The sequence below is a fragment of the Salvelinus namaycush genome, unplaced genomic scaffold (genome assembly GCF_016432855.1).
Source record: "Salvelinus namaycush isolate Seneca unplaced genomic scaffold, SaNama_1.0 Scaffold303, whole genome shotgun sequence".
Lineage (NCBI taxonomy): Eukaryota > Metazoa > Chordata > Actinopteri > Salmoniformes > Salmonidae > Salvelinus > Salvelinus namaycush.
The window spans coordinates 7,378-19,848 of record NW_024059931.1 but is presented as its reverse complement, the minus strand read 5'-3'; the positions used below and the strand labels follow the sequence as shown (position 1 = coordinate 19,848).

General features: G+C 40.3%; 1 protein-coding gene across 1 annotated transcript in view; it reads left to right on the top strand.

The window, feature by feature from the left end:
- Positions 1-9,789, top strand: part of LOC120039829 (gamma-2-syntrophin-like) — a gene marked incomplete at its 3' end in the record, with an annotated part of 123,016 nt that extends 113,227 nt beyond the window's left edge. Inside the window, exons 11-15 of the mRNA XM_038985200.1 lie at positions 525-654; positions 3,913-3,951; positions 8,707-8,823; positions 9,287-9,358; positions 9,580-9,789. Coding sequence (XP_038841128.1) covers positions 525-654; positions 3,913-3,951; positions 8,707-8,823; positions 9,287-9,358; positions 9,580-9,789 — 568 coding nt within the window. The remainder of the gene's footprint in view (positions 1-524; positions 655-3,912; positions 3,952-8,706; positions 8,824-9,286; positions 9,359-9,579) is intronic.
- Positions 9,790-12,471: the final 2,682 nt, after the last annotated feature.

Here is a 12,471-nt window from a genome sequence, read left to right as displayed (position 1 = left end):
CATGTGTACGCCATTTGACAGTGGCAGTGTCATTATCTGTGACATGCAACAAATGATGATGTACTTTGAAACCGAGCTGTAATTTGTAACCGTCTGATGTTCTGTTTTTGAGCTCCTGAAGTGATTTGGGTGTGCTGTGGCCATTACATATGCAATCAAATATCTCAGAATTATATAATTAAGTAATATATTTTTATTTGTCTATACTTTTCTTTCTCTAGAAAAGTGTGGAGTTACGTTGTAAAGATCAGTCAAAATAAAGGCCATAACGCTACAGAATGTGGAATCTGTTTAGGAGTGTATAAATAATTTTTCAGGGCACTGTATTTCCTTAATGCTCTATATTAGTTGCTATGGTTAGTGAATGCAGTGGAACTGTAATGTTAATTTGCACCGTAACACTGCCTGACCTAACTTCAGGGAAAGAGCAGCTTGATAAAAGGTTTTCCACTCTGACCATTCTAGTTCAAAAAGTGCTTTTAACTTACTGTACATCTCTAACCTGAACGTTCATACCCCTCCAGGTCGAACAGCTTTGAAGTCTGCGCCTTAGATGGAGCGAACATCAATATTCTACAATTTTGCACTGCAGCAGAAAGCACTGACTGGCTTCAAGCAATATCAACCAATATCAGTGATTTGACACTGGAGAATGTAAGTCTACAGTGTGACCAGGTAAAAATGTATTTTGAATGTTTTATCCAGATACAGATTGAATGGACAGGATCCAGATTGGGATTTGCCAAGGGCCACGGCACAAGTAACTCAAGGGCCACAGCACAAGTAACTCAACAGAAGATATGTGCTAAAATCCCAGTGGATTTAAAAAATTTGAATTCTATTCTCATTAGAACATGATACCAATTACAATGCTGCTCTCCTTCTCTTCTAGAAAATAGGTATTCATGGGCATAATGAATTACTGCCTTGCGGTAATCCATCATTAATACTCTCACATGCTCGCTAGTGTTTAGCTATCTCATTTCCATTATTCCCTGTTGATTAGTACACTGCTGATCTATCAGTAGGCTGCTCTGAGCTACACAACTACGCACCTGCTCTTTAAAAAAAATAAAAAAATAAAGTAGGATTCATTCAGTCGTGCGTCACCTGATTATGGATGAGTAGTCTGATAGTGAAACGTTCATTCAGCATGTGATTGTGAGAGGAGCTGGTGAAGCAGAACTCTTGACTTTGATTGTGGTGACCAACAACCTAGAAATAGATCCTAATGGGTCCTGGCATGTTCATCAACAGAGGATGACTTGATATGATACCGCAGCTGACTTGCAGCTTGCTTATTAGAACGTTAGTTGTTGATTTGACCATGCCACAGTATCAGTAAAGTATTACAGCTGGTCTGACCATGCCACAGTATCAGTAAAGTATTACAGCTGGTCTGACCAGGCCACAGTATCAGTAAAGTATTACAGCTGGTCTGACCATGCCACAGTATCAGTAAAGTATTACAGCTGGTCTGACCAGGCCACAGTATCAGTAAAGTATTACAGCTGGTCTGACCATGCCACAGTATCAGTAAAGTATTACAGCTGGTCTGACCATGCCACAGTATCAGTAAAGTATTACAGCTGGTCTGACCATGCCACAGTAGCAGTAAAGTATTACAGATGGTCTGACCATGCCACAGTATCAGTAAAGTATTACAGCTGGTCTGACCATGCCACAGTATCAGTAAAGTATTACAGCTGGTCTGACCATGCCACAGTATCAGTAAAGTATTAGAGATGGTCTGACCATGCCACAGTATCAGTAAAGTATTACAGCTGGTCTGACCATGCCACAGTATCAGTAAAGTTTTACAGCTGGTCTGACCATGCCACAGTATCAGTAAAGTATTACAGCTGGTCTGACCATGCCACAGTATCAGTAAAGTATTAGAGATGGTCTGACCATGCCACAGTATCAGTAAAGTATTACAGCTGGTCTGACCATGCCACAGTATCAGTAAAGTATTACAGCTGGTCTGACCAGGCCACAGTATCAGTAAAGTATTACAGCTGGTCTGACCATGCCACAGTATCAGTAAAGTATTACAGCTGGTCTGACCATGCCACAATATCAGTAAAGTATTAGAGATGGTCTGACCATGCCACAGTATCAGTAAAGTATTAGAGATGGTCTGACCAGGCCACAGTATCAGTAAAGTATTACAGCTGGTCTGACCATGCCACAGTATCAGTAAATTATTACAGCTGGTCTGACCAGGCCACAGTATCAGTAAAGTATTAGAGATGGTCTGACCATGCCACAGTATCAGTAAAGTATTACAGCTGGTCTGACCATGCCACAGTATCAGTAAAGTATTACAGCTGGTCTGACCATGCCACAGTATCAGTAAAGTATTACAGCTGGTCTGACCATGCCACAGGATCAGTAAAGTATTACAGCTGGTCTGACCATGCCACAGTATCAGTAAAGTATTACAGCTGGTCTGACCATGCCACAGTATCAGTAAAGTATTACAGCTGGTCTGACCATGCCACAGTAGCAGTAAAGTATTACAGCTGGTCTGACCATGCCACAGTATCAGTAAAGTATTACAGCTGGTCTGACCATGCCACAGTATCAGTAAAGTATTACAGCTGGTCTGACCATGCCACAATATCAGTAAAGTATTAGAGATGGTCTGACCATGCCACAGTATCAGTAAAGTATTAGAAATGGTCTGACCATGCCACAATATCAGTAAAGTATTAGAGATGGTCTGACCATGCCACAGTATCAGTAAAGTATTAGAAATGGTCTGACCATGCCACAATATCAGTAAAGTATTAGAGATGGTCTGACCAGGCCACAGTATCAGTAAAGTATTACAGCTGGTCTGACCATGCCACAGTATCAGTAAAGTATTACAGCTGGTCTGACCAGGCCACAGTATCAGTAAAGTATTACAGCTGGTCTGACCATGCCACGGTAGCAGTAAAGTATTAGAGATGGTCTGACCATGCCACAGTAGCAGTAAAGTATTACAGCTGGTCTGACCATGCCACAGGATCAGTAAAGTATTACAGCTGGTCTGACCATGCCACAGTATCAGTAAAGTATTACAGCTGGTCTGACCATGCCACAGTATCAGTAAAGTATTACAGCTGGTCTGACCATGCCACAGTATCAGTAAAGTATTAGAGATGGTCTGACCATGCCACAGTATCAGTAAAGTATTACAGCTGGTCTGACCATGCCACAGTATCAGTAAAGTATTACAGCTGGTCTGACCATGCCACAGTATCAGTAAAGTATTACAGCTGGTCTGACCATGCCACAGTAGCAGTAAAGTATTACAGCTGGTCTGACCATGCCACAGTATCAGTAAAGTATTACAGATGGTCTGACCATGCCACAGTATCAGTAAAGTATTACAGCTGGTCTGACCATGCCACAGTATCAGTAAAGTATTACAGCTGGTCTGACCATGCCACAGTATCAGTAAAGTATTACAGCTGGTCTGACCATGCCACAGTATCAGTAAAGTATTAGAGATGGTCTGACCATGCCACAGTATCAGTAAAGTATTAGAGATGATTTGACCATGCCACAGTATCAGTAAAGTATTACAGCTGGTCTGACCATGCCACAGTATCAGTAAAGTATTACAGATGGTCTGACCATGCCACAGTATCAGTAAAGTATTACAGCTGGTCTGACCATGCCACAGTATCAGTAAAGTATTAGAGATGGTCTGACCATGCCACAGTATCAGTAAAGTATTAGAGATGGTCTGACCATGCCACAGTAGCAGCATGGGGTTTGTTGGATTATAAAGTTGTGTGTGGTTTCATTGCATCCAATGTCAGTGTCCACAGTAAGGTAACACAAGAAGCCGCCTGTGGATTTGCCAGCTCTAACGCAGTTCCACTTACAATTGCAATCCCTTGTTTTCTCCTCTAACAGATGAAAATGATTAACAGATATTGCTCTCCGGATGATCAGGTATGTCCTCACCCAAGGAGCTATAAGTATCTTCATCTATAGCTGTCTACATTTATAGCTATCTTCAACTATAGCTATCTTCAACTATAGCTATCTATAGCTGTCTACATTTATAGCTATCTTCATCTATAGCTATCTTCATCTATAGCTATCCATAGCTGTCTTCATCTATAGCTATCTTCAACTATAGCTATCTATAGCTGTCTACATCTATAGCTATCTTCATCTATAGCTATCTTCATCTATAGCTATCTATAGCTATTTTCATCTATAGCTATCTATATATCTACATCTATAGCTATCTTCATCTATAGCTATCTATAGCTATCTTCATCTATAGATATCAATATATACCTACATCTATAGACATCTTCATCTATAGCTATTTTCATCTATAGCTATCTATATATATCTACATCTATAGCTATCTTCATCTATAGCTATCTTCATCTATAGCTATCTTCATCTATAGCTATCTATAGCTATCTACATCTATAGCTATCTTGATCTATAGCTATATTCATCTATATATATCTTCATCTATAGCTATCTTCAACTATAGCTATCTTCATCTATAGCTATCTATATCTATAGCTATATTCATCTATATATATCTTCATCTATAGCTATCTACATCTATAGCTATCTACATCTATAGCTATCTATATCTATAGCTATCTTCATCTATAGCTATCATCATCTATAGCTGTCTACATCTATAGCTATCTTCATCTATAGCTATTTATAGCTATCTTCATCTATAGCTATCTACATCTATAGCTATCTTCATCTATAGCTATTTATAGCTAAATTCATCTATATCTATCTTCATCTATAGCTATCTACATCTATAGCTATCTACATCTATAGCTATCTACATCTATAGCTATCATCATCTATAGCTATCTTCATATATAGCTATCTTCATCAATAGCTATCTATAGCTATCTTCATCTATAGCTATCTACATCTATAGCTATCTATAGCTATCTTCATCTATAGCTATCTTCATTTATAGCTATCTATTTACATATATATATCTACATCTATAGCTATCTATATATATCTACATCTATAGCTATCTTCATCTATAGCTATCTTCATCTATAGATATCTATATATATCTTCATCTATAGATATCTTCAACTGTAGCTATCTTCAACTATAGCTATCTACATCTATAGCTATCTTCATCTATAGCTATCTATATCTATCTTCATCTATAGCTATCTATATATATCTACATCTATAGCTATCTTCATCTATAGCTATCTATAGCTATCTTCATCTATAGCTATCTATATATATATACATCTATAGCTATCTTCATCTATAGCTATCTACATCTGTAGCTATCTTCATCTATAGCTATATTCATCTATAGCTATCTATTGATATCTTCATCTATAGCTATATTCATCTATAGCTATCTATTGATATCTTCATCTATAGCTATATTCATCTATAGCTATCTTTAACTATATCTATCGTCATCTGTAACTATGTGTATCTAAACTCAGCAAAAAAGGAAACGTCCTCTCACTGTCAACTGCGTTTATTTTCAGCAAACTTAACATGTGTAAATATTTTAATGAACATATCAAGATTCATCAACTGGGACATAAACTGAACAAGTTCCACAGACATGTGACTAACAGAAATGGAATAATGTGTCCCTGAACAAAGGGGGGGTGGGGGGGTCAAAATCAAAAGTAACAGTAAGTATCTGGTGTGGCCACCAGCTGCATTAAGTACTGCAGTGCATCTCCTCCTCATGGACTGCACCAGCTTTGCCAGTTCTTGCTGTGAGATGTTACCCCATTCTTCCACCAAGGCCCGGACATTTCTGGGGGGAATGGCCCGAGCCGTCACCCTCCGACCCAACCGATCCCAGATGTGCTCAATGGGATTGAGATCCGGGCTCTTCGCTGGCCATGGCAGAACACTGACATTCCTGTCTTGCAGGAAATTACGCACAGAATGAACAGTATGGCTGGTGGCATTGTCATGCTGGAGGGTCATGTCAGGATGAGCCTGCAGGAAGGGTACCACATGAGGGAGGAGGATGTCTTCCCTGTAATGCACAGCGTTGAGATTGCCTGCAATGACAACAAGCTCAGTCCGATGATGCTGTGACACACCGCCCCAGACCATGACGGACCCTCCACCTCCAAATCGATCCCGCTCCAGAGTACAGGCCTCGGTGTAACGCTCATTCCTTCGACGATTAACGCAAATCCGACCATCACCCCTGGTGAGACAAAACCGCGACTCGTAAGTGGAGGGCACTTTTTGCCAGTCCTGTCTGGTCCAGCGATGGTGGGTTTCGCCCATAAGCGACGTTGTTGCCGGAGATGTCTGGTGAGGACCTGCCTTACAACAGGCCTTCAAGCCCTCAGTCCAGCCTCTCTCAGCCTATTGCGGACAGTCTGAGCACTGATGGAGAGATTGTGAGTTCCTGGTGTAACTCGGGCAGATGTTGTTGCTATCCTGTACCTGTCCCGCAACTGTTATGTTGGGATGTACCAATCCTGTGCAGGTGTTGTTACATGTGGTCTGCCACTGCGAGGACGATCAACTGTCCGTCCTGTCTCCCTGTAGCACTGTCTTAGCCGTCACACAGTACGGACATTGCAATTTATTGTCCTGGCCACATCTGCAGTCCTCATGCCTCCTTGCAGCATGCCTAAGGCACGTTCACGCAGATGAGCAGGGACCCTGGGCATCTTTCTTTTGGTGTTTTTCAGAGTCAGTAGAAAGGCCTTTTTTAGTGTCCTAAGTTTTCATAGCTGTGACCTTAATTGCCTACCGTCTGTAAGCTGTTAGTGTCTAAACAACTATTCCACAGGTGCATGTTCATAAATGTTTATGATTCACTGAACAAGCATGGGAAAAAGGGCTTGAACCCTTTACAATGAAGTTCTGTGAAGTCATTTGTATTTTTACAAATTATCTTTGAAAGGCAGTGTCCTGAAAAAGGGGTGTTTCTTTTTTTCCTGAGTTTATAACTATCTTTAACTATAGCTACAGTTGAAGACGGAAGTTTACATACACCTTTCACAATTCCTGACATTTAATCCTAGTAAAAGTTCCCGGTTTTAGGTCAGTTAGGATCACCACTTTATTTTAAGAATGTGAAATGTCAGAATAATAGTAGAGAGAATGATTTATTTCAGCTTTTATTTATTTCATCACATTCCCAGTGGGTCAGAAGTTTACATACACTCAATTACTATTTGGTAGCATTGCCTTTAAATTGTTTAACTTGAGTCAAACATTACGGGGTAGCCTTCCACAAGCTTCCCACAATAAATTGGGTGAATTTTGGCCCATTCCTCCTGACAGAGCTGGTGTAACTGAGTCAGGTTTGTAGGCCTGCTTGCTCGCACACAATTTTTCAGTTCTGCCCACACATTTTCTATTGGATTGAGGTCAGGGCTTTGTGATGGCCAGTCCAATACCTTGACTTTGTTGTCCTTAAGCCATTTTTTCACAACTTTGGAAGTATGCTTGGGGTCATTGTCTATTTGGAAAACCCATTTGCGACTAAGCTTTAACTTCCTGACTGATGTCTTGAGATGTTGCTTCAATATATCCACATAATTTTCCTGCCTCATGATGCCATCTATTTTGTGAAGTGCACCAGTCCCTCCTGAAGCAATGCAACCCCACAACATGATGCTGCCACCCCCGTGCTTCACGGTTGGGATGGTGTTCTTCGGCTTGCAAGCCTCCCCCTTCTTCCTCCAGACATAACGATGGTCATTATGGCCAAACAGTTCTATTTTTGTTTCATCAGACCAGAGGACTTTTCTCCAAAAAGTACGATCTTTGTCCTCATGTGCAGTTGCAAACCGTAGTCTGGCTTTTTTATGGTGGTTTTGGAGCAGTGGCTTCTTCCTTGCTGAGCAGCCTTTCAGGTTATTTCGATACAGGACTTGTTTTACTGTGGATATAGATACTTTTGTACCTGTTTCCTCCAGCATCTTCACAAGGTCCTTTGTTGTTGTTCTGGGATTGATTTGCACCTTTCGCACCAAAGTACGTTCATCTCTGGACACAGAACGCGTCTCCTTCCTGAGCGGTATGACGGCTGCGTGGTCCCATGGTGTTTATACTTGGGTACTATTGTTTGTACAGATGAACGTGGTACCTTCAGGCGTTTGGAAATTGCTCCCAAGGATGAACCAGACTTGTGGAGGTCTACAATTTTTTTTATGAGGTCTTGGCAGATATCTTTTGATTTTCCCATGATGTCAAGCAAAGATGCACTGAGTTTGAAGGTAGAGCTTGAAATACATCCACAGGTACACCTCCAATTGACTCAAATTATGTGATTTAGCCTATCAGAAGCTTCTAAAGCCATGACATCACCTTCTGGAATTTTCCAAACTGTTTAAAGGCACAGTCAGCTTAGTGTATGTAAACTTCTGACCCACTGGAATTGTGATACAGTGAATTATAAGTGAAATAATCTGTCTGTAAACAATTGTTGGAAAAATGACTTGTGTCATGTACAAAGTAGATGTCCTAACTGATTTGCCAAAACTATAGTTTGTTAACAATACATTTTTGGAGTGGTTGAAAAATGAGTTTTAATGACTCCAACCTAGGTGTTTGTAAACTTCCGACTTCAACTGTATCGTTAATAAAGACGTATTCACTCATAGCATATAGGTTAATAAAAAATCACAACAACAAAATATGCAACAGAATGGATTTTCATCCCTTGAACCTTGAACCTTGCCTCTGCAGATTGTCCACATGGGTTGGGTGTGTGGAAACCCGCATGCTGATGATGCTGGTCCATCGAGTACCTTCAAGTTCCTGGCATTGAGAGGCCCTTGGCTCTACGTCTTCAGGAGTCCTCCTGTATGAACCTCTTATTGATTTCCTCTTCATCCATTAACTGTTCAGGAGTCCAAGGATTTACAAGTTCATCTTTTATCCCACCATGATAGTCCATTAAATGTTCCTTTAGCCGGGAGCATGTTGGTGGGCTGCACTCAGTGTGTAGCTACAGTGGTTATTCTGGATCTTTTCATTCCTGCTTTTACAATTACATCATCTATTTCTGAAATGAGTTTTGAGCTGGACCCTGAACCACCCACTAATGAAACCATGTAATTGTCTTCCCTAGGTCAGGTTATTTGGTTGAGTAACATGGGTTAATGCAGAGCTTCCAAATGATGTTGGTCAAGCACACTATATGTTGGTTCCTTTTACTTTGGTTCAAAGTGTCTTAAATCCTGTCTGTAAGACATTACATTGATGAGAAAATGAAGGCTTATAATATACACTCACTACCCCCCCCCCCCCTCCCCCTCCATCTCAGGTTAGTGCAACTGACTGGGGACAAGCTGAAACCCTGTATATCCTTTATGAGGTTCTGTTCAAGGTTCATAAGGTATGTTCAAAGTTCACATGCAGAATAAGATAATAGAATCGACTGTTACCGGAATTTGAATTATGTGCATGGGTACTCAACATGTTGTGTGAATCATGTATCGATGTAGATGTGCACCAACATGACAGTTACTCGTACAGAAGCCTATTCATATCAAGTTGAAATATGGTTCCCAGTGAAGAGAACTGATGACACTCTTCATGTTGGATGTGGTGTTGTAGCTGTGGATGGCAGAGGACTGCTGGATCCAAGCCAAGTTCTACCTCGGCCTCCAGCAGGATGAGGAGCTGCAGGACGGAGAGCCTTTCTGTTTCAGTATCCTGGTCGGCCACGGCCAGAGTCACACCTTCAGTGTGGAGATGACCTCTGACCTCGCCGTGTGGGAGAAGTCCTTCCAAAGAGCCGTCTTTATGGAGGTGCAGAGAATCGGGGTAAGTGGAACAGCAAAGTGGTTTGTTTGGAAATGATATGCTTGGGGGGGTTCTTATAAGTAGTGCTGAGATATGACTGACATTTTGCTCATTTTGAACTGGGCCACATTCCCCAGAGAGCCTTCATAGTGTTATCACACATTGAAAAATGTTAACTGCAGCAAAATACAGAGCCAACCCAGTGGGCACGCCATATCACTCTAAAGTGGATAACTGGGTCATAATAGGTTGAGTCGTTGATCAATGAGAAATAATTAAAGTTAAAGAACAGGACTAAATTAATTCTAACTTTAAATTAACTTTCACAAAAAAGTTTGATTTGATTTAGTCCTATTCTTTATCTTCAATTTTTGGTTGAGGTGGAGACGTGAATCGAGCATATCAATTATTAATTTAAATGATATGTGAGTGATATATATAGTATGGACATATTTCATTTGCTCTGTTAAACTTATCCTGTGGAATGACTTTGACAGGAACAGTGAATCTATTTTGTTTTTAAGTGTAGATTGCTCAACAATCATTCTCACGATAGCACATTGGTAATATCCAGGGACAAGAATCATAGCTGAGCAGGGCTTGATTAAAATCCTGAATAGGAGACCAAAGGGTAACTGTAAATACATAAATTCTCCAGTAGGAGGTGCTTCCCAGTGTATTTAAAAAATAAAACATTCTGATAGTGGATATACTGTAACGTTGAAGACTTGACATTGTTTTAAAGGCATAAATTCAACAGATTTTATACAAAGTTTGTCTATGTTGAAATTCGGTTAACATGATGACATTATCCCGTGGTTGAAATTTCACCCTCAAAACAACAGTTTTACTTTTTTAAATTTTTTATCCAATGTATTTTCCATGTAGATTCCACGTCACAATATGTTGTCAAATTACGTTGAAACAACGTTGATTCTACCAGTTTTGTGCCTGGTGGGAAATACATTAAATTCATTACATCATTTTTATAATCTGTTCCTTTTAGTGGATTATTCAAGAAAAGTACTCAAGAGTTCATGTGACAAAGCTTTGCAAAACACAAAAATGTTTGTCATTATGAGGAAGAACATACTTAATGCATTTTGTTTTGGGGGGGGGGGGGGGGGGGGGACAATACAACTGTTAGGCTATGTGATTGTTATTTATGGCAACCTTAATTTGTCCAAATAGGTAACATTTCAGAGAAACAAAGTGGATTTTAATTACTGATCCAGGGCCGGCTTTTAATTTCTCTCCGACAAGGAAATCAATTGCACAGAGAATTGGATGACGGGCAGTTTCTTTTCATGGTTTGTTCCTTTTTAAAACATGAGTGTTAAGTTTAATAAAATGTAGCTTAAAGGGATCTGAATAATTAGTCCTCACCTCATTGAACCATTAAATTGCCTGTTACGGTAAAGTCTGTAGCATTATGGTGATGAGCTCTGTTACGGTAAGGTCTGTAGCATTATGGGTGATGAGCTCTGTTACGGTAATGTCTGTAGCATTATGGTAATGAGCTCTGTTACGGTAAGGTCTGTAGCATTATGGTGATGAGCTCTGTTACGGTAAGGTCTGTAGCATTATGGTGATGAGCTCTGTTACGGTAAGGTCTGTAGCATTATGGTGATGAGCTCTGTTACGGTAAGGTCTGTAGCATTATGGTGATGAGCTCTGTTATGGTAAGGTCTGTAGCATTATGGTAATGAGCTCTGTTACGGTAAGGTCTGTAGCATTATGGTGATGAGCTCTGTTACGGTAAGGTCTGTAGCATTATGGTGATGAGCTCTGTTACGGTAAGGTCTGTAGCATTATGGTGATGAGCTCTGTTATGGTAAGGTCTGTAGCATTATGGTAATGAGCTCTGTTATGGTAAGGTCTGTAGCATTATGGTGATGAGCTCTGTTACGGTAAGGTCTGTAGCATTATGGTGATGAGCTCTGTTACGGTAAGGTCTGTAGCATTATGGTGATGAGCTCTGTTACGGTAAGGTCTGTAGCATTATGGTGATGAGCTCTGTTACGGTAAGGTCTGTAGCATTATGGTGATGAGCTCTGTTACAGTAAGGTCTGTAGCATTATGGTCTTCCTTTCAGTATTTAATGTATTTTTATTTAATCATATTATATTCATATTCATATTATCTTTACCTGTATATGTAAAAGATTTGCTTAAGGTTAGACTGCATTAAATTACTTAGATACTCATCATTACAGCCAAAAGGTACAGGCTCTTACACTAGACTGACTCACCTCGGCTAATGATAGGAATAACCTACTCAATCTACACAGTGGGCCTGCTACTGTCAACCGTGTGTATAGAGGTGTTATTGATTGTTTCAAGACAAAAGTACCAATAGGGTCATTTCTGATAGTCACATACAGCATTTTAAACGAATGTAAAGGGATTCATAACACCTGAAGTGTCTTTATGAGCGTCGCAGGACACTTCATAACACCTGAAGTGTCTTTATGAGCGTCGCAGGACACTTCATAACACCTGATGTGTCTTTATGAGCGTCGCAGGACACTTCATAACACCTGATGTGTCTTTATGAGCGTCGCAGGACACTTCATAACACCTGAAGTGTCTTTATGAGAGTCGCAGGACACTTCATAACACCTGATGTGTCTTTATGAGCGTCGCAGGACACTTCATAACACCTGAAGTGTCGTTATGAGCGTCGCAGGACACTTCATAACAC